The sequence below is a fragment of the Aythya ferina genome (genome assembly GCF_964211825.1).
Source record: "Aythya ferina genome assembly, chromosome: 9".
Classification (NCBI taxonomy): Eukaryota; Metazoa; Chordata; class Aves; order Anseriformes; family Anatidae; genus Aythya; species Aythya ferina.
The window spans coordinates 25,120,441-25,143,611 of NC_140305.1; the positions used below are offsets into that span (position 1 = coordinate 25,120,441).

Here is a 23,171-nt window from a genome sequence, read left to right on the forward strand (position 1 = left end):
AGATGGAAATGTATGAGGAAGTTTTGGGGTTCAATTAGTGCTTAGAGGGGTAAATCAGAAATCTTATGTCGGTGCATATATGAGTGCTATTTCCTACAAGATAACACAATGTTGGCAATTTTCAGGGAATGACCAGTGAAATAGTGGCAGTTTATTACACCTATAACTTCTGGTTCAGATTTCAATATATTGAAATATATTGAAAAATAACATAATCTCCTGATCATATAGATAGATGTCTGCTACTGCTGGAAAAAAAAAAGAAAATTTTGTCCTGGGAAAGCTCTTTCTTATTAGTGAGTTTTAAAGGCAGTAGTACCTTTGCTTTCCTTCATGCTTGGTCACTCTGAACAAGACAGACTCCAGTTGTCAAACTGAAATTGATTTTCTGTAGGTGTGTTTTGTAGGTGTGTAGGTTATAAGTGTATACTTCTGAAGCTTTTTGTTATAGATTTGGAAGTTGTGTGTCTCATCTTTTACTAATACTTTTTAAATAGATGTAAACGGGTCATTGCTTATGATGCTTCCACTTTAGAAATTATTTTATTTTGTTTGCAGTATAAGTTGAATTCCTATGGTTATCAGCCATTTTACATGGCTCTTGAAGAAGACGGCAATGCCCATGGAGTTCTCTTGCTTAACAGCAATGCAATGGGTAAGAAAATCTTCATTTTATTTTCTCGATGTGTTTTATTTTTATGTTCAGTGGTTTGCAATAGCTGCTAATCCAGGCATCCTTTTCTCATTTCACTTTCCCCATTTCTAGATGTGACATTCCAGCCAACCCCTGCCCTGACATACCGCACCATTGGAGGAATTCTTGACTTTTACATGGTTTTGGGCCCAACACCAGAACTTGTTGTTCAAGAGTACACTGCAGTAGGATTCTTACCCTATTACAAACTAGCACTTTTTGGTGGACTGGTTGGTTGGTTTTCACCTATTCACCACAAATACTCTTTCTTATTTCTAGCTGATTGGACGACCAGTGATGCCACCCTACTGGTCCTTGGGATTCCAGTTGTGCCGCTATGGATACAGGAACGACAGTGAAATTTCCCAGCTGGTGGAGGAAATGAAGGCAGCTAACATTCCCTATGTACGCTGGTAGTACTTAACATTTGAGTTCATGTCTGAATTTCTGGCTTCAGAGTATCAGTTAATATCCTTTAAACACACACAAAACAAAACAAACAAACAAAAAAAACCACCCCACTACTGTGGTAGAGAGGAGCAAACTCTATTTTATGCCATAGCTGAATATCTCTGCATGCTAAATGTAGAATGTTAAATGTGGTTTTGTTAAATGGTCATGTTAAATGTGTTTTTTAGGCTGCTTTATATTATCTTTTAATCATTCGTAATAAAGAAGCACTCAGATGTCTCTCACCATGCTGATTATGAAGGAGCAGTGATAAACAGGAAAAGCAAGGAGGAAAGAAATAATGCAGCATCATTTCAATTGGATATTTCTCTATGTCGGGTCAGCTGTGTTTTGGCACAGTCTGTTTTTGTGAAAGGAGCAAAAACACATAGGTCAAACAAAGTTATAGTATAGAATAGTTCAGTTGGAAGCGACTTTCAAAGATCATCTAGTCCAATTGCTTGAACACTTCAGAGTTAAACAAAAGTTAAAACATATTAATGAGGCCAATGCCCAATTGCCTCTTGAGCACTGACAACCCTGGGATATCAAACACCTCTCTAGGAAGCCTGCTGTCAACCAGAACCCCCAGATCCCTTTCTGCTGAGCTGCTCTCTAGCCACTTGTCTCCCAGTCTGTACCTGTGTCTGGCATTACTTTGTTGCAATAGTTTAAATTGATTGTTACTTAGCAGATGTTCTATAAATATGTATTTGAGGGAAAAAAAAAAAAAAAAAAAAAAAAAAAGGAAATAAAAAGAAAATGTTTTTTTTCTTCATTGCTTTTGTGAATTGCAGGATGTCCAATATGTAGATATTGACCATATGGAACGGCAACTGGATTTCACTCTTGGTGCACGCTTTCAGGGATTACCAGCTCTAATTAACAAAATAAAAGCAGAAGGAATGAGATTCATCATTATCCTGGTCAGTTTGGCATACTTTTTTAAATTCGTCATTGCAGAATTAAGAATATATATAACAGCATTTCTAAACTTATTTTTTCAGCATAAAGCAAAAATTTGTTACATTTCATTTTAGGATCCAACTATCTCTGGAAATGAAACTGATTATCTTACGTTCTCGAGAGGTGTAGAAGACGATGTCTTCATCAAGTGGCCGAATACCAGTGACATTATATATTCCAAGGTACTATTCCTAGAAAATGTATGACCGTAGAGGTATGCCATATCCAAGTGAGCATCATGTCAGCTTAGACTTCAGTGCTATTCATAGGCACAGTCTGCTAACATTATGTTCATGCCTGAATGTAAATGATACATTGAATAAATACTGGAAACTGAATTGTCTTGAGTTTATGCTGTCATTTGTAGTAGCAGGTAAGAATTGTTATATCTTTCTGTTGCTGGTGCTCAGTTATATTCAGCGTGGTTTAATTATTTCAAAATGTTCTTTGTCCTATAGGTCTGGCCATTTCTTCCCAATGTTACAGTCAATGAGTCACTTCCTGAGCAAACTCAAATACGGGTAAATATTGGTACAGTTTGGCTATTGTCTCAAATATAGAGGGAGAAGCACATTATTTAAGAAAAATAGCAGCAAACTAGTTGATAAAATCTCATGTCAGAAATAAGATGCAGAAAACGGCCAGCCTTCCTAACAAAGTAAAATCAGAAAACAAGTAATTATTTTTTGTTTTAGAAAATTCCAGCATTTTATCAATGGGATGCTTCCAGTGCTCTATCTTTTCTATTTTCCTATTTTTACAGCTCTATGGAGCACATGCAGCTTTCCCAGACTTCTTACGCAATTCCACAGTGGAGTGGTGGAAGAGAGAAATCATGGAGTTCTACGACAATCCCCGTAACAACTCACTAAGTGTTAAGTTTGATGGCCTGTGGATTGTAAGTGTAGAAATGTGTCTGATTTTTGGTGTGAATGTGTGTCAAGCATGTGTGGTGCTGCAGACTGAGACTGCAGCTGCAAGGGTTCTCAAGGGCATCTACAATACAGCTTGTTTGTAATTTAGAATTTAGTGTATCTTGTATGATTGAAGAAAATACAATCAGGTTTTGCTCTATATTTTTAGGACATGAATGAACCGGCAACTTTTTATAATGGCGCCCTTGATGGCTGTAGAGATGACCTCCTTAATTACCCACCATACATTCCTCGTAAGTCTGATTAGTCCATAAAATGGCGTTAGGACATTCTCACTACTATGAAATTTCTTACATATTGGTACAGGTGGCATGAATTCCTATATTTAGGTATATTAAACCACAACTAAACTCCTAACTGAAAGTGTCCCTTCTTTTCCAAGAATATAAGCACACAAATAATATATTTTTTAGAATGAGCAGTAATGGCACTTCTAAAAACTAAAGTTATTCATAGTTATGTGACTACATATAGATTTTGATCCCTATTTTATATGTAGGTGCTTTGTTTTAGACACGGTAGAGAAGGTAGTCTCTCTTCTGCAGTTCTCTCTGATGAATAACGCGATTAACTGAAAATTCAAAAACTATTCCTGTCTCTCCTCTCATTAGCATTTTTCTATACAGTAAAATACCTGAAACACTTGACTAGCATTTATCTACACATAAAAATAATTGACATTCTTAACTTGGCTTTACTTAAGTGCTGGTATAAGGCAGTACAACTCAGTAAATATTAACATTCATCATTCATTGCTCTGCTATTCTGCTATTAGAGTTGCTTACTGTTGCTTACTGTGGTCTTCAGATATAAATAGGTTCTCAGAATCATCAGGAAGTTAATATTCAGGCATAGGCCTTAACCAGCACATTCACTACCCAACCCAATTTATGTTTATATAGATGATAGGCCAGGGTTTACAAAGATTTGCAATATCTGCTGAATTAGGTTATATCCAGTTTATTCTTTGAGCTGCTCCAGAAACAGCATCTATAACAGAGCTATCAAAACACTTAGAAACCCGGATGCCTGAACAGGACTATTGGAGCTATCCCATTTGATAAAGATGGAAATGTTCTTTCATAAGAAGTCACACATGACAGTATAGATGCCCAAAAGAGAGTGAACACAAAAGAAATCATGAAAATTAACAAAAATTAACAATATTTGTTATAGAATATTTCTCATTAAAAAGAAAATAAAATGTCTTTCTTCTTCCCTTATCACTAGATTTGGGATACCGGTCAGACGGTTTAATTGTCAAAACTCCGTGCATGGAAGGTGAGCAGCGTCTTCCGGATGGTACCCCAGTTAGACACTATGATGTCCACAGTCTTTACGGATGGTCACAAACAAAACCTACCCTCGAGTAAGTGAGATTTGCATAGTTTCTTGCTATCTCCAAAATGTGTTGCCAAGAACAGCTGGTATCCATAACTATTGGCACAAACCTGCCTGAGTCCCTTTAAGATGGCTGCAAAATCTTCCTTTTTATCCAGTAGTGTTGATTCTGCCATTCTGTTCAAAGTGGATTTTGGTGTTCAGTGTTCATTGGTGTTCACCAATGCTCTGGGTTTTGCAGCTGGCAGTATTTTAGCCACGTTCCTGCTCAGCTCACGCTGTGATCTCACCTGTGGTACAAGCAAGGTGGTAGGAACCTGAGCAAGGACGTGCAGGAGAAGGCCAGGTGGGTGTGTGCAGGTCTGAGCTGAAGCTGTGCTTCCACTGTTGCAGTGCAATAAAGGCATTCTGCTGTTGGAGACAAGCAGAAAAGAACTAGCTCAAGCATGTCTACACCAGCAGCTGCATCACTCACTGTCTCAGGACAGGCAAAGCCTTCATTTCACTGACCCTGAGCAGATGCAATTTTCAAGGTACCTTTTAACGGCAGTTTACCCAAGTCTGATATTAAAGAAAGCTACTCTTCACCTAGCTGCAGAGCAGGTCTTTGTATAGCAGTTCTAAGGGTTTCATCCATACACATTTTACATTGTGCAAGCCCAACTACTGACCTGTATTATGAAATAAGTTGGTCACGGTGCTATTTCTCATACAGTTTAATTGGGATGTAATAACTTGCCACCAATCGTTGCCCTGTCCCAGTGTGTTCACGCATAACACGTTGACTTTTCAGCAGAGGTTTCTGTTAACAGTCAGCCTGCAAGGCCATCCTGGGGCGATGCTAGGCATTGTAAATGGGAGCAGTCAATCAAAAGGCATAGCTCTGCTATTCTGTTACAAGGCAGAACAGAGAACAGGTCTGAACATTTGGATCAGCTGTTGTTAACAGTAATTACTCAATGACAGTCTCACCTAATTACTGCAATTAAAATATAAAACACTTTTTGTTTCTAGCTAGTGCTAGGATAGCCTCTTTTATTTCTAGCATTGATACCATTTTAGCCTCATACATGTAGTGAGGGAAAATGAATATATTTTTTTAAGAACATTAATTTCAGAAGGGCTCTGTAATCTTGGGTATTCAAAAATACTTGAGTATGGGTGAAAAGAGAAAACAGTGACATTTAAAACACACATTCTGTTCATAAAGCTTTCCTTTTAGGAATTTATTTTTTCAGTTCCAAGGCAGATGTCATTACCTGTTCCTTAGTGAATAGGATCCCAGCTGACTTTAGATAATGTCTGATCTAATGATAGTATATTTGTGCTGTTTCGTTTCCAATTCAATGAGTAAGCAAGGCACAGCGTTTTGTTATAGGTCTTAATAATCTTAAAGTCCTTGGTAACTTTGATGTTGCCATTAGACAAGAAAATACCAAGGCTACTTGATTTTTTGACTGGGTGGATGCTACTGCCAGAAGCATGCATGGCACTGCTGTCGGTCAAGTAACACATGAGCCTGCTGGCAGGACAGGAAGGAAACTGATACCTCTGCTGTCAGCCAAATCACATGCCATTTGGATATTGTAAATAGGCAATAATTTAACACTGGGAGCAATATTGCTGTCATTCCTGCACATCAGGTGTGAACTGAAATGGAGTGAAATATTTTCTTCTCTGTTGAGAGGTACTGTAACAGAAATGAGTACGATAAATTACACAGCCTATACAGATATTCTCACAGTTAAAACAAACAGAAAGCTGTTGTTTAAAAAAAAATAAATAAATAAGAGAGAGAGGTGACAACTAAGAGATCTCTCTAATTAGATCTCTCTCTAATACTCCTTACTAAAGGAGTCATTGTGATACAGAAGATGTGTAGCAATAACTTATTCTAAGACTAAACCATCCAAAAAAGAAGATTGTTTGTATGCAAAAGCTACAATATGAAAAAAAAAAAAAAAAAAAAGCCAGTGTAATGGAAAAGTAAGCAGCAATATTTTTTTTTTCCCAATTTGATACAATTTCTGTTCTGTATGAATTAGAAAGCGGAACCTTCTTTGTATCGGCTCAAGGCTATTCTTTTGTAACAAGGCTTTTGCACAGATGCGATAGCCAGAACCTTTAAGAGTGAATCTAGGAACCATTTTGAGGTAAAGGTTTAGAGGGCTTGGTGACACAAGGAATTGCTTTTCAAGAATCCGGCTTTGGCTCAGTCCTGAAGCAGAGAGCTGGCACCCCAGGTCAGGAAAACACTCAGGCCCTGGGCAGTTCTGTGGGCAACGTACACCTTCTTTGGATTTCAAATTTTAGCAGGACCTTCCAAAGACTGTTGAAGGAGGGTAAACCAAGCAGAGGCTGAAAATGTTTGGTAATACATTACAAAGAAAGAAAAGGTAGTAGAAAACTTACTGTTTGTCTTGGAAGAAATAATTACAGCACATTAGTCTAGTTTAATTACTATGGTAATTTAAGTGACTTGTGTATTTTTGTTGTAATTATAGCATCACTAAAGCTGCAAATCCTGTCAAAAAATAAATAAATAGTGCCTTATTGAAGCAGCTGTTTAGGCAATTATTGTGGAGTTAGCATTGGAGAGCAGTGCAATTCAATCAGTGCAGCTTTCTAACTAGTATTGTAGTTCAGTTTTCTGCTGTAATGATTCACAGTATGAGTGCATGCCTGCAAAGGGATTCTTCGAAGAAGCCAAGGCAGTTATGCATCCACACTAGGCACACAGCATAGTCCAGCAGTGGCAAGGTATGAGTGTCCTCTGCGGGACAATTAGGAAGCATGAATTCCTCTCCGCTCCACAACTTTTTGTCATAAAGCCTGTTTGGTTAACTTTGGAGGTATTTTGTGGCAATTGCCAAGGCTTTATTTAAGAAAATGAATCATTTTTCATTATCTTATTTGCAGAATGGACCTAGCTGGTGAATTATTTTTCCATCCTGCTCTTTTAGAGTCACAACTTGGTGGCCTTAGGAGCTCCTGTCCAGCAAGCCACTGTCTCCCCTTCCAGCAGCAATGAATGAAGCCATCTGGGTTCTGTGACAGAGCCCCTGAATAGCCCATGACAGTCCTAAACTGGTGCTTGCTGTTTCCCTTTAACTCCTGACCCCAAAGGCTTTAGGTGCTGGTGATGCACAGCAAGGCCATGAGCTGGGAATCTTGAAGGGTACATTTGGTTTCTCCCTCCACATGGCTGATCTACACCATCCTGCCAGGAGCAGTCTCTGGCTTCTACAGTTGGTCACTTCACATCAATTTCTTACCGTGTTGGTGTTTCTGATGTGATCACGGGTCCATGCCTTGCTTTTTGCTCAGGTATCTTTCTGGTAACTGGAGTTATATTGACAGATCTAGTATTCTAGACCCCTTTTTATCTTCTTGGTTTTAGTTTTCTTCAGATTATTTTCAGCTGGTTCTGCAAGTTTTCTACAATAAAGGAATGATATACCACATTGCGTAGCCCTATAAAATGTGCAAGTTGGACTATATTCGTGTTTTCCCACAGAGTAATTTCCCTCAACTGGAAGTCCGCATTTTAGCACCTCCTTGTTTTCACAGGTTTGCTGACACTTAATTTTGACTTTCTGCTTCTGTGCAAATCACTGTGCACTAGCATCAAAAGTACATTTGGACTGTATGGATCCATAACAATCTGTACAACAAAAATTCTGCCCTTTGTTAGGAAAGTATAAGATGCTATATTTATTTTCAAAGACGATCTTATGCAATAAGTTCTCATGTAATTTATTTCTTCATCTGTTTTCAATGTCAGTGCTGTGCAGAATGCCACAAAGGAGCGTGGGATCGTCATCACCCGCTCAACATATCCCAGCAGTGGAAAATGGGCTGGACATTGGCTGGGCGATAACAAGGCAGATTGGGATCAGCTGGCTAAATCGATTATTGGTATGTAGAAGAAAGAAGGTCTCTAATCAGTATATTCTGTGCAGTAATTCCTTTTCCTTGACTTACCTGCATTTAGAATTTATTGGTTTTAACAGGAATACACTCTTTGTTCAACAACCAGAATCCATGGTCAATTCCTTTGTGACTTCTTCTTTACTTCTTCCTTGGTTGTTGGGAGCTCCTTTATTCTCCTGGGACCGGCCACCTTCCCACCTTGTGTTCTGTCACATCAGTTCTCATCATCTGCTGGTGCTGCTGTGCAACATATCTTTGTTTCTGACAAATCATCTCCCAACTCTTTCTTCTTTCTGTAGAAGGAAAACATGAGAAATTAGAGAAGTTGTGAAACTTTTTTTTTTTTTTTTCTCATTCAGCACTATAATATATGTTATCTAGCACAACCATTAGCATATGAAAGGGGGAAGAAAACCAGCTGGTAACAATGAATTATTTCTCCTTTCAGGTATGATGGAGTTCAGTCTCTTTGGAATATCTTATGTAAGCTAATCAGTTATTATATTTTAATTAATTATCTTGACACTGTACAAGAATTTATAATATTCCAACTGGATTGTTTGTCAACTTTCAGACAGGAGCTGATATCTGTGGCTTCTTTAATGACTCACAGTATGAGTTGTGTCTTCGCTGGATGCAGCTGGGTGCATTTTACCCATATTCGAGGAATCACAACGAGAAAGGAACAAGAGTGAGTTTTAGATTTTTAGTGGTTGTTACTGGATAGACCTTTGCAATGCACATGTAGAGAACAGCTGGGGCATCACACAAGCCAGATAGTGTCAAAAAGAAGTACATTCCAAGCAAAATGGGCATGAAAAGAACATGTTTCACTCTTCATCAAAAAAAAAAAAAAAAAAAAAAAAAAGTCTTTGTATGCTAGCTCTGTTGTAATCCTACCTCCTTGCATGGGAGGTATTATGCCTGAAAAGGGGCTGCTCTGGGATTTAGACCACTTGAAGGAAGCATATAATATGTTTGACTGAATTTGACTGAATCCAACTCCTACCTATTTTTCCCTGTAGGCCGTTTTGATTTAAAGTCACTACAATAAAGTACAGTGCTTTTATGGCAAATGCTGTTAAAGGAGCAAAACTGACATTGGAGTTTGAAGCCATAGTTGTCCATAATTATTACAAGAAATGAGAAAATGGAACAGTGTAACATGACTCTGGAATAAGAGTCAGGAATTTATGTACTTTACACATTTGCCACCATCAGATATTGTATTTCCTTTAGGAATAAAGGAAAATAATTGCTTAAATGTAGGCCTGTGCTGGCCAAGGACTGTATTGTAGAAAGCTGTAAAACTAGATAAGTGGAAAAATAAAAATTGAAACAGCACGTAGATTCCAATTAGAGCTTCAAGTCTAGCCGAGTAGTGCTATTTGTGTGGCACATGTCTAATGAATCCGAGTCTCCTTTTCAAAAACTATGCGCTTATCTTGCCACAGCACACCTTTCGATAGGACTTTGAAAGCCTTTAAAAATGCAGATGCAGGGTTATCATGTTGCTTGCAGTCTTAGCCAATTTGCCAAGGTATTGTTCAATACATTTAGTAAAGATTGGAAGTGCTCCCTGACATCAGTCATTAGTGCTTTGGTCTCTTTTTCCAAGTCCTGAGTGCTGCCCTGCAGAAGAGAGGGATAATAAATTATGTACTCCAGGATGCATAACACCTTCAGGACAACTTGCAAGAAGTATGTTTTACAGTATTCTCCGCAGGTTTTTCTCATCTTCCTTCTTTCTAGTTCCCCTCTTAGGGCTGACAGCCATACCTACTGTTTTTACCGTCACTTACGCCTTAACTGAAGTATAAATAAATGGAGGTGCTCTAGTTTGGAGGCAGAGGAATTTGCAAGGGCCTACTGAAACTTTCACAGGTCTGTCTTGCCAGGCAGATTTTGATGCATATTTGGTAATTACTACTACTACCACTGCTACTGTTAGATTTTATGAAGTCATGAGAAAAACATAAAATGAAAGAGATGCTAAATGTGAACTCTCTTGTAAACATCAGCATTACTTTTCTCCATAGCTGTTCTAAACACAGTAAGCCAGTTTGAATAGCAACTGTCTCTTCTCTTCTAGAGGCAAGATCCTGTTTCCTGGAATACAACATTTGAGGACATTTCCAGGAAGGTGCTGAATATAAGATACACTCTGTTACCCTATTTTTATACATTAATGTATGACGCCCATGCCCATGGCAGTACTGTGATCCGTCCTGTACTCCATGAGTAAGTGTGACTTCTTTGCTCTCCTTGTCAAGAATTTCATCTAAGAATTCTGGAGTTAGGATCCTCCTAATGATGTTTTTGATTATTTAGAGCAATTTTCTGAAAAAAAAAAAAAAAAAAAAAAAAAAAAAAAGCATGACATTGAGAATATGAGCTTTCAATATCAAGTTTTACTTTCACAGAGAACAACAGTTCTCTGTTTTATGCTATGCAAAACTGAAAATTTGCTTAGCTAGAGTTAATGTATACATTTTAAAGCTCACCTGTAGCCTCTTTAGGGATAATCAACAATGATGTTCCATTGGAAGCTAGACATATGTAGAATTAAAAAGCAGATGTTGCAAAAACTTTAAGCAAAGAAGAGGGATATAATTCTGCCACAAGTCATGACATAATTTTGCAGGGAAAATCATCTTTTATTTATTAATTTGTTTGTTTATTACTGGCCAGACTGATAGAATTGATAAAAAATAAAAAATAATAATAATAATAATAAAAAAGATAAGTTATTAGTTGTACAAAGCCTTCTTTGTCCCTGGAAGGACAAAGTTTATTTTTATCCTTTTATTATAAGATGTGCTCTAGTATATGTACACTTGTCTTGGCTAAAAATCATAGAGCTGTTCACATGTATTGTCTTGATTTTTTTCAAACCACTTGCCCAAGAAAAAAAGTGACACAAATTAGAAAGTGATTCACAGTCTGACCACTACCTAATCTTAGTATTGCTGATATCTCCAAAGCAAAACTGATCTTTTGAGTTTTGTGATCTAAATATCCCGAAACTCAATTTGCCAAAGAATGGCAAAAAAAGAAAACTAAATAATAGCCTGCATTTCTGCAATGATTTTCACATTAGGATCTTTATGCATTCTTGGCAAACAATAATTGATCTATTTAAAAGGAAACAGATAAATAAAAGATACATTTTAGTTACCTGTCTCAGTTATTGTTAATACTAGAGTAAATACAGATGAGGAAATAGCAGATACTAGGAACAGTAGGTTGAATTACCGATGGAAACTTCTTAAAAGAACATTTTGGAAAAGTTCAGCATTCAATGTTTAATCAAAATTCTGTTAACTTGCAGGTTTGTGACAGACAGAGCAACATGGGATATATATGAACAATTCCTTTGGGGACCTGCACTGCTCATCAGCCCTGTAATGCAACCGGTATGTGCTTAAGCACTGAAGTTATATGAAAGTATTAATGTTACTTTAGCTAAAAATTCCCTGTTTGCTTTAACTTCCCTAAAATACGTATCTTTAATTCCAGAATGCTGTAACAGTGGATGCTTACATACCTGATGCCATCTGGTATGATTACTACACAGTAAGTTATTTTCAAAATTGTACGTATTCCTTATAATGATGTTCAGATAGTGGCGGGGTGTGCTGAGGTGTGAAACCACTATCTCCTTTTTACAAACTTATGTTTATTATCATTTCTTGGCGTTATAACAACTACATCTTCTTGGCTGATTTCTTATAGAAATCCTTAGTTCCTTTTATTATAATAAATACTTGAACTATGTACTCCTGTCTCCTTCTTTCCCCCCACCTTTTATTGCAAAGCATGGCTATGGAATATCCCTTTGGTCAGTCTGTGTCAGCTGTCTTGGCTGTGTCCCCTCCACAGCCTACAAACTGGCAGGGCAGCATGAGAAGCAGAAAAGTCTGTGACTCTGTATAAGCACTGCTCAGCAACCACTAAAACACCAGTGTGTTTTCAACACAATTTCCATCATAAATTTGACATTTAGCACCACGCAAGCTTCTATGAAGAAAATTAACACTATCTCAGCCAAATATAGCATAAGAATGCTGGAATGGAGAAAAACAAACAGGGTTAGCTGCACCAGCCTTTCATGGAAGGTAAGAAAAAAATAGTAAGAAGGAGTAGGCATTAAAAATCACTTAATTAACCACGCGTTTGTATTTCACCTGAATGGTCACTTTGATTCAGCTGTTCTCCCCTGAGGCTGATAAACACTTTTTTAGATACATAGCTTTATGGTTTCTCTTATGTAGAGAGAGAAATGTGGAGCATAATGTAGTTACTCCTGTGTTAACATCAGGATTTTAAGAAAAAACTCCTAAGGAATCTGCCTAGCAAAATAAATAAATAAATAAATAAATTGTTATTATTTCTTTCTAAAATAACTGTAGAGGGAGATCGATTCAACAGAAGAAATTTTGTTTTATTATTTTTTTTTTTTCATAAATAGGATAAAAATATTGGTGTTAGGGGAAAATCAGTAACTCTATCGGCACCTTTGGACCATATCAATCTTCATATCCGAGGCGGTTACATCCTCGCGTGGCAACAACCTGCTAATACAACTTTTTACAGGTACAATAAGAATAACTGGAATATTAAAATTTAGTTGTAATTATCATATTAAATAATAATATCATATTATTACCAGTCTTTAAAGAATACATTTATAATAGCACCTGAGATTTGTGGATGCTTTTTTTCTTCAGTTTCCTCTTAACAGTCTCCTTTGAATATAATACTTTGGGGTCAAGAAAGTGAGTATCAGAGACCAGGCAAATGGCTGACAGTATTTCTAGAACAAGTTCTAACACTTGAGAGAGACAAAATGTAATTAGCTGAGGATATTAAGGAAAACATATTCTGTTTTTCACAGCCGGAAGAACCCAATGGGACTTATTGTTGCTTTGAATGAGTCTCAGTTGGCAGAAGGACAGCTTTATTGGGATGATGGTGTTCGCATTGGTATGTATAATGTTTTCTTGCCATCCTAAAAAACCTTTCCAGCTGTGAGGGTGGTAGAACACTGCAACAGGCTGCCAAGGGAGGCTGTGGAGCCTCCATCTTTGGAACTATTCAAAGCCCAAATTAAAACAGAGAAGCAAAAAACAATGAAATGAACTGGAAAGAGATGAAACAAATTACAGCAGTCCATGAGCAGCAAATAATGCTCAGCAGCTAGCTAACCACTTTTTGTCTGCAGTTCTAATAATAACATTGTTGTCCAAGTGGAAACATGAACCTATAAGAAATTGCAACCCTTAGCCATCACTTTGGAAAAAAGGCTTTTGTGGTTGCTTCTGCCTTAGAAGTCCTCAGTGTAGTAATGGGTGTTAGAGCATATGGCAGACTGCTGGCCAAAGCAAGCCCAATTCTGGAGGCCTTACCTGAGCATGCCCTCAGAGACAAAAATTAAAGCTCCAGATTAACAAAGTGATTTCTACTGATTGAGACCACAGAATGCTACAATTTGTAGAATTAATCTTTGGTATCAAAGAAAGGGTGTCCTGGACCTAAGGGAGCAAATATAACAAAGACTTGTCCTCAAACCTATGGGAGCCATAACCATAGGAAATGTGGGAAACTTTCACTAATTTCCTCAGCATTAGTAAATCTAAATCACACAGAATCACAGAATCACAGAATTTTCTAGGTTGGAAGAGACCTCAAGGTCATCGAGTCCAACCTCCAACCTAACGCTAACAGCCCTCCACTAAACCATATCCCTAAGCTCTACATCTAAACGTCTTTTGAAGACTTCCAAGGATGGTGACTCCACCACTTCCCTGGGCAGCCTGTTCCAGTGCCTCACAACCCTTTCAGTGAAGAAGTTCTTCCTAACATCTAGCCTAAAACTCCCCTGGCTCAACTTAAACCCATTCCCCCTCGTCCTGTCACCAGGCACGTGGGAGAACAGGCCAACCCCCACCTCGCTACAGCCTCCCTTGAGGTACCTAAAAAGAGCGATAAGGTCACCCCTGAGCCTCCTCTTCTCCAGGCTGAACAAGCCCAGCTCCCTCAGCCGCTCCTCGTAGGACTTGTTCTCCAGGCCCCTCACCAGCTTCGTCGCCCTTCTCTGCACCCGCTCAAGCACCTCGATGTCCTTCTTGTAGCGAGGGGCCCAAAACTGAACACAGTACTCGAGGTGCGGCCTCACCAGACGAGATATTTGCATGCTGTTTATCCTTCCTATGCAGAGTCTATTACCCTTGTAATAACAATAAGCCATTACCTGAGATTATGACAAATAATGCAGAAAACTGTTATGTTACACAGTGATGTGTAGGTAAGTTTGCTGTAGAGCAGAAAGGCAGTACCTTCAATGGTAAACTGGTAAATTGGTAAAATATACAACAGTGATTTCAAAGAAGCACCAACATATATGATAATCATGTGTACATACACACATACATACACACTTCTTCAATTGAATGTTTTATAATATTTTAACTGAACAGCTAAATAGCAAACACATTTGATTGTATCCTTTCTTTCTAACAGATGCATATGAAGATGGTGCATATCTGCTAACATCATTTACTGCTAAGCAGGTAGGTAATGCTAGCTAACATTCAGTTTCTGAATAATCACTTGAGGTGATCATCGTCATATTTTTAACTATTCGTATTTTAGTTTGTCCCTTTCCAAAGTTTAGATATTCCTCTTTCAGACTGATTCTGGATGACAGACTAGTTGTTATTCAGTAGGGTGAAGACTGTTGTAGGTCTCTAAATGTTGCTTTAAAAACTTCTTTGAGATCCCAGCAGCATATATGTGTGCACAATAGAAGAACAAACTTGTTTGGCATTCTTTGTACTGGTATACATCAGAGTAAACTAGTTTATTTCAGTGGGGGTATTCCACAGAGGTGCACATTCATTTTAAGGAGTTGGCCCGGACTGAAAGCTGCAGGATGGATGTTGGTGCACATCCTGTAACTGGAGATGGTTTCTCACAGGGCACTGGGTTTAATCCTGTATCAGGCCTCACAGCAGCTGGGATATGAGGCCTAACTGCTGTCCCAGTGATAGCAGGGAGGGTCTGTCCATGCAGCAATTAAAGACACAGCAGATTCCAGGATCTAGATAGACTAACAATGTGAAGAAAACTGAAGCCTTCGCATTTGGAAAATAAATAAAAATATACAGACATATTTTCTTTAAAATGCATGAGAAGTGAAGAAAGCAATTGAAAGGCTCAAGTAGACTTTTACCCATGTAATGATTGCATCCTATTTCATTCTTTTTCCTTTCAGAATGTTTTAGATATCACAGTTGTGCATCATGGTTACAATGATCCAAACAACTTAATGTTTACTGAAATTAAAGTGCTTGGCTTGAGCACAACTGTTGGGCAGGTGGCTGTATTGCAGAACGGTGGGACAATTCCATCAACTCATGTGCTGAGCTACAACAGCACCACCCAGGTGAGACACTGTTTTTGGCATAATGCCACCTTCACAGCTGAATATGTCTTCTTCAGCCTTTTGGGGATTCAGCTCTCAGCTCTAATACCATATTTAGAGGATAGTTCAGCAGGACATATAACCATTAACTGACAGTCACTTTTAGAAAGTATTGTTTAATAGAGAGTAAATATTGTGCACGAGGTGCGGTAGAGCTTTTAAATACAGAAATTACTGTAGAGGAAATCACGCTGCTCCTGACTGTGAAGAAATGCTGGGTTTTGTTTAGTGCTGGTTTCTACTCTTCCTAATAGCTTACTCACAGCTTGTGATTTGAAGGAAGGAAAAGCAGCAAATATTTCTGTAGTCTCTATGTGACCCTATTGTTGTCGGTTTTGTCTGACAACTTTTTCATTTCCTACGTCTGTTTTCTAACGCCATTTCTTCTTCTGACAAGTCAGATTTGAGCTGTAGGCAAGGCAGCACAGGGCCATTATGTGTACAAGTCCAATTCCATACCTCTGAAGTTATCGGCTAAGCTTCTCACCAACTTCAGAGTGCCAGGCTTTCCATCTGCACGGCTCATGTCTGTCCAGAGCATTTTTTGACATATTACATATGTCAAGCACTGCTAAAGCCAACTGAGACAAATGTGTAGAATTGTATCACCACTCAGGACAGCATTCCAATGGAGCATCTTTCAAATGCAAACTGAACTACTGGGGCACCCAGTCTTGCCAATTTTCTGGTAGACGGAGACTGTCTAATTTATTTTGCTATTGGGATCTTACCACCCTTTCTTTGAAATTCAGTACTGAGTTAAGTCTCAGTACTTTCTGTCTTTCAGTGGAAAGCCAAAAGTATTTAACTTTTGTATATAAAGAAACAGATGAATTAAAAAGAAGATTAGAAGAAGAAAGTAAGATCGTAAAACACAATGGACATATTTCATTCTGTTTCTTTTTTTTTTATTATTATTATTTTTAATTTTGGGTGGAAGAAAAAGAAATTGATATGCACAGCTGAATTGTAGTTTGTTCTAAGTTTTGCTGCATTTTATTTATATACTTATATCCATTTATGTATATATTCCTCAGCACTAAAAGTTCTTCTGAATGAAGGGATGATAGCTTCTTGATCAGAAATAGAAAGCCTATGCTGTCTAAACTAACCAGTGATACAAACACAAAAGAAAGAATATTTTTTAATTATTATTTATATATATAAAAAATTCACTACACTCTGTTAAATCAGAAAGCAAACAAACAAACAACACAAAACAAAACAATACAAAATTGTACCCTATAGTTACCATTTTTGTTTTTCCACAGGTCCTGAGAATCACACAGCTTCAACTTCAATTAGGCCAAACCTACACAGTGCAATGGAGTTAAAATTCCTTCCAAATAACATTGGCCATATTGCTGATTTTTTTCTTTGTTTTAAAACAGGCTTGAAATGTTCATACTGCTACTTTGTAACCTAAAAATACTTTATTCTGTAAAAACATACAACTTACATTCAGTTCATATCAAGGTATCATGTGTATAAAAAAGACATAGTTTAGTATTGTTGAAGGCTAACTACAAGCTCTCCATCTAATGCAAAACTTATGTTTTAAATACTATGGCACTTGTGTCATATTTAAAAACTGAAATCTGAATATAAAATTCTGTTTTCTTTAAGCAGAATTTCTGGCTGACTTCATGTTTGGTAAATTTTGCAAACCAAGATGCAGTTGGTGTTACCTGCATGAATTTGGGGCCATAATTCTTCCCATATTTAACTTCTGTCATCTTAATTTTAACTCTGCCATTGTAAATCACTATTATTGAGAAGTATTTAAATGCAGATAAATTAATGTTCTTAGATTATACTTTTAGCATGAAACAGTGTTTCCACTTGTTCATCTATAAAATATTAAGGTATTTGCAGAAGTCATGCAAAATATTTTGTATGACTTCAGCCAGACATTTGTGTTCCCCAGTGCTGAAGTTGCAAAAAATAAACTTGAAGTTTCAAGGTTAACTAATAAATATTGGTCTCTGAGTTTTTATTTCACTGAAGGAATTGTCGTATGTTTACTATAATAGCAATCATGTTAACGACTTTCTGTATCCCAAGAGTGCAGCATACAAACTAAACAGATTGGTAAAGCATGTTTACAATTAAATTTGATGGGAAAAAAATGCTGTCAGAAGTAGTAGTCATCTCTACTGACTGTGCTTAAAAATCATTTAAAGGCTGCTTCTCTGCTTTAAAGGTTTGTAGTAGAACAGCCAAGTAGCTAACATCTCATAGGAAGATTGGTGTAGTAATAGGACTGAATTTGCTGAAATTTGCCTGTAAAGTAAGGAAATTGGAAATGAAGGGGAAACAGGTAATAGAACAGATGAATAGATTATTTAGATCATTTAAGAATGAATTTACCATTTTGATGAATATTTTTGTCCAAAGGAACAAAGTACAATCTTGAGCTAGTGATGACCAACTGCATAAACAAGCAAACACAAGGAAATTGCTTCAGAAAGGGGAGGTGCAGGTTACTAAGCCTTCAACCCATCCCCTGTCAGGTTATGTGCTACCACTTGGGGCCTACCCAACTGATGTGGGAAATATTAGGCACAGACAAAAGCTTCCAAGAACTTATTTTCATCATTTTTGGTATTACCATGTTTATTTGGGGAAATTCATCATTCGGTTTTCTTGGCTTTGTGAGGGCTTGTCAGAGCACAGCATGTTAGCTGAACTACTTTTATTTTGGCCGGGGGAAAGGCTTTTACTGAGTCCCCAAGATAATAATTCATCAGGAACTCATTCAGACTTAGAAATCACAGCTTCCAACAGGTGTTGGCTGCCTCAGTGAGGTCCTCCCCACTGTGTCTCTTCCCAAGGGCTGAGGCAATGAGCATTCTCTCTTGCAGTTTGTACATGCACGGGGACCTGAGAAGAACACAGTCGACAACTCACTTCTGAAATACTTGTGAAGCATCACTGTTCTTAGCTGGAGACCAAGAAAGCTGTACACTGAACTTGGTGGCATTTTTCTGAGGTCAACAATAGCTCTTTGTGCAATGCTTCTCCCTGGGTCAGATGCATACATGCTATGAAACAGCTTCTGCTGCACCAAGTCCCACTGCTGCCCATGAGCCTTGTTGAGTACTGGGATAGTCTTCAACAGAATTAAGGGAACACCAAAAACACACTACTTGTATTAAGGATAGGATTATGTGAGGGTCTCACCTCAACCAAATTGAGGAAATGGTTTCTCAACCACACAAGAGCATTTGTTCTTTTATTAAAGGATGTTTTTCTGCTCTGTGCCAACAGTTGTTTCCTTTTTGCATCTTTTCAGTTACTGCATAATCCAAAAATTACTAGCAAATTTTGAATCCATCATAAAAATACATCTTCTTTTCACTAGAATATATATATGTGTGTAGGTGTGTTTATTCAAGCTACAAAGCTCCTGTTACATGATGCCTTTTTTTGGGTTTTTGAACACGTCCAACCTGTGACCAGGGTGGGTTCAGAGTCAGGTGAGGGCAAAAGCAACCTTCTGCTACATGTGCAGCTCTAAGTTTGTAAGGAGAAGTCTAGCATTTCTTGTCCTCAACTCAGGAATGATTGCATGGGGCCAGACCATGTGTTTATAAACTCTAAATCCATTATACACACAAAAATCACAAAATCTCACAAGGGTGTAGAAAACGAGCAAGCACAAACAATTCTTTCCCCAGTTGGTTTCTGTCTACCACACATTTTCATCTTAAGGGTCCATAAACTGGGTGTATATTCCAAAATTCATTTTCTTTCTATAACTTTCTCTACCCTGCCTTTTTATTCCATTTTAACTGAGAATATAGAGCTTCTTCTGGTGAGGAGTTCAATAATGCAACTGCTCACAAAGCAGTTGCAGTCCCACCACCTCCATTTGCAGTAGGAACTGTCTCCTTTGCAGACCCACCACCTCCCTTTACAGTAGGAACTGCCTCCTTCATTGTTCCACTTGGCAACACTGTCCCATTGAACCTGTCTAATTAACACTGTTTGTACTTGGTTTTCACTTTAAGAAAAAAAAAAAAGAAAAAAGAAAAAAAAGTCTGCCTTGTTTTCATTACACTTATTTTTTGTTTGTTTTTAATTAGATAAATAAATAAATATCAGTTTTATAAATTAATTGATGAAAGAAGACTGTGAAAGCACTCCTAGCAGGTGGCTGAGGCATCTTTTTCCCTGTCTCAGAAGCAGGGGTTCAGAACCTGTACGTACTGGCCCCACCTGCAGCCCTTCTCTGCCACAGTTCATCTGCAAGAGATGAACCTTGAGCAACAGTTGCTGATAAACAGGAGCAGTTTCTGCTTGAGTAGAAGAGTCATATATCTTTTCTACTGAGAGTGCTAGCATTAATAAGTAGTCAGACTATATAGTGAAGTAGTGCTGGACTGGGTAAGCTCATGCACAACTAATAGTCCCTAAAGCAGTTAACAAAGAATATTTTCCCCTATCTCTTCTCCCAGCAGATCAATTTTTGACTCATTCTCTGAGTAGTTTGACTTTCTAGCACTTAAAAGTATTACTTGCAGAATACCATAGCAACACCCTGAGGTTCGAGGTAATGCTGCTGCCTATTGCACCAAATTTCACTAGAAAATTCTTACTGAAGGCACAGCATCTTCCCTGAAAGATATGAAGTTCTTCCTTCAAAACCTTTCTTAGCTTTTTTTGGCTGTTATCCTGGGCATACTTAGAAAATAAATCCAGAGAAAACTGTACTTGCTAGAAGTCCTGTATTTGTTTGCTGCATTAAAAATTTCAACTATTTCCTAGTATCAGAATAACAGAGTTATGTTATGAATAGCATATGAAGACTAAATTTTGACTACCAAGAGAGAAGTAGTATCAGAGACCCAAAAGACTGCTGGAAGTTAAGAGAATATTGAAAACTCCACACAACATGCATCCTGGTCTGAAACCAGTGCTGATCATGGCTAGAAGCAAGCTACTGGGCAATATGGCTACATGGCTCCAGTAAGAACTTTTTACCACAGAATCACAGAATGGCCAAGGTAGGAAGGGACCTCTGAAGATCATCTAGATCCAACCTCCCTGCCGAGCAGGATCACCCAGAGCACTTATTATATGGGTTGTGCACCTGTCCACATTTATTTTAATTTATTTTAATTTAATTTAATTTAATTATTTATTTATTTGTTTATTACATCTGTTGGTATCTCCAGTGTGCAATGACAAACTCCCTGTTACATTAGGGGAAGCTTTTGCTTAACACACACACACACACATATATATATATATATTTAAACTGTGAGTTGTGGTAAAGATCGTAGCTCTGGGTCCACAGAAATTATTACCTTTTATACTGACTCCCAGCCGCCACTGAGGTGCCCTTCTCCATGCCCTCTCAGACACCTCCCTGCAAACCACCACCCAGGGCAAAGAAGACCTGGCCCTGCATGAGCAGGCACATCTTCTGGGTAAAGCACTGCTGCTGGGGTGTAAGACGAGGTGGGGGCTCTGTTGGGATTCCCTCTGGGCTCTTTGTGCCCTACTAAGAAACCTCTGCTTGTGGTCTTAGAAAGCAGAGAAACAGCAGAAATGGGTTTTCATTTCACTCTTTCTCCTTCCTACTTCTAAAATAACAAGTATGCTACACCTCTGTGCACCCTTCTGTGCACCCTTCTGTGCAATTTACGTCAGTAGCTTATCTCTGTGTTTTAAATATGGATACATGGCTGTAGTAATGTGTAGTACTCAGATCTAATTACCTTTCTAATGCTTCGAAAGTGGAAGAATCCAAGGATTCCTCAATAATAAAACACATGAAGTGCAAGCCTGGAAATAGCTTGGAGCTTTCTTTCTAGAAAGCAAAACGCAGTGAGCACTATTGGGATGACAGCTCTGTAAATTACATCCTTGCCAGACAAGTAGCTGGAGGACATTTTCAGAAGACAGCCCAGCAATAACCAGAGGGTAAGTTACCTTAAACAGATTCTGACTCAAAACCTACGGAAACAATAATAAAATACTGGTCTTTCCAGGATACTTTTGGGTCAAAACATCAATCTCCAAGCTGCAGGGTCAATTTCTGTAGCAACACACCTCACGTTACTGCTGTCTGGGAAGATGACAGAAGCTACAGATTTCAGCTATAGCATGTGCTACATAAGTAGTGGGTTTTATAATATTTTTATGTTATAGTTTTATGAATATTTATGGCTCTCACAGATTAAATGTAGTCAGGATGCTTTTATTTTTGACTTTTTGCACTTACTTTAAAGGACTTCTCTTGGCCACAATGTGCAGAAAGTGAATGGATGGGCTGTCCAGGGGTGAAGTATCTCTGCCGAACAGCAGCAGATATTGTAGTGCTAAAGAGACTGATGCTCCTGATAATACTATTCTGTTAATGTAAAAGACAAAACAGCATCACGCTTGGCTGTGCTTGTTCTAATGAAGCTGCCACACACACACAGTGAGTTGGATTTTTCCTTGGTGTCTGGATGTAGCAGCTGGCAACACAGCAGGAGCATGGTCAGTTTTTGAAAAGTGAGCGCTGTTTCACTATTCAAATGTCTTCACTCCTCCAGCATGAGTTGCTCACCTCTGTCTCCTGCACGGGAGGTGGAGTTCTTGCTTTCCGCATCCTTATGTTTTATTTATCATGAGGTGGTAAGAAAATGAGCTTGCTTGGATGTTTTAAGGCTTCTCCCGTCAAATGCAGGTGGTTTTTTTTTTTTGTTTGTTTGTTTGTTTGTTTGTTTTTGTACTATCAGTTGATGAATTTGGGGGGTTTGTTCATCTAAGGATATTTTGGTACAATATTTGAAGTTTGTACATTTTTCACTTTGCTGAAAATGCTAATATCTCATAGTGTTCTGAGGATTAAGACAAGTTTGATGGTGTTTTCACTGCTATTAGTAATATGCATATATTGCAATACCAATTATTACAAATTTTTGAAGAATAATGAATTGGAATTGAAATGTTAAAAATTAATCCAATGGAACATAACACTTCAGAGTGTCATATGTAGAAAGATCAAGTGTTCAAATTTACAGTTGGTGCATGCTATATAGAAGTCTTTAGTGAGTTTGCATACACTTATACACATACATGATATGCATTATTTAAGTTATTAACATTTTATATTCTCTTGTGTAAAATATTTTTTAAATTTTACTTATTATATGGTTATTCTCAAATTCAGAGTCTTTTTAGTTGAATTTTTAGTGCAGATGAGGCATTATGCACATAATAATTCTGTAATAAGCAATTTAGAAATGCTCTCTGACCAGTGGTTCCCTTTTAACAATCTCATGAGACCTTTCAGGCTAATACAGTGCACAATTTACTCCCACTGATAGAAACCCTGTATTCAGGGTCAGGCCTTAAAGCAGTTGATATT

The 23,171-nt window shown here is 37.9% G+C and overlaps 1 protein-coding gene across 2 annotated transcripts in view; it reads left to right on the plus strand.

Moving 5' to 3' along the window:
- Window positions 1–17,781, plus strand: part of SI (sucrase-isomaltase) — a 55,436-nt gene extending 37,655 nt beyond the window's left edge. For both annotated transcript variants that reach the window (XM_084530301.1, XM_084530302.1), the window contains exons 29-48: window positions 559–655; window positions 767–879; window positions 974–1,099; window positions 1,942–2,070; window positions 2,185–2,292; window positions 2,569–2,631; window positions 2,874–3,008; window positions 3,194–3,278; window positions 4,276–4,414; window positions 8,171–8,304; window positions 8,768–8,802; window positions 8,894–9,010; window positions 10,412–10,560; window positions 11,651–11,735; window positions 11,839–11,895; window positions 12,791–12,915; window positions 13,217–13,305; window positions 14,842–14,891; window positions 15,596–15,766; window positions 17,077–17,781. In XM_084530301.1, the coding sequence (XP_084386427.1) occupies window positions 559–655; window positions 767–879; window positions 974–1,099; window positions 1,942–2,070; window positions 2,185–2,292; window positions 2,569–2,631; window positions 2,874–3,008; window positions 3,194–3,278; window positions 4,276–4,414; window positions 8,171–8,304; window positions 8,768–8,802; window positions 8,894–9,010; window positions 10,412–10,560; window positions 11,651–11,735; window positions 11,839–11,895; window positions 12,791–12,915; window positions 13,217–13,305; window positions 14,842–14,891; window positions 15,596–15,766; window positions 17,077–17,139 (2,070 nt within the window). In that variant the 3' untranslated portion in view covers window positions 17,140–17,781. The remainder of the gene's footprint in view (window positions 1–558; window positions 656–766; window positions 880–973; window positions 1,100–1,941; window positions 2,071–2,184; window positions 2,293–2,568; window positions 2,632–2,873; window positions 3,009–3,193; window positions 3,279–4,275; window positions 4,415–8,170; window positions 8,305–8,767; window positions 8,803–8,893; window positions 9,011–10,411; window positions 10,561–11,650; window positions 11,736–11,838; window positions 11,896–12,790; window positions 12,916–13,216; window positions 13,306–14,841; window positions 14,892–15,595; window positions 15,767–17,076) is intronic.
- The last annotated feature ends 5,390 nt before the right edge of the window (window positions 17,782–23,171 follow it).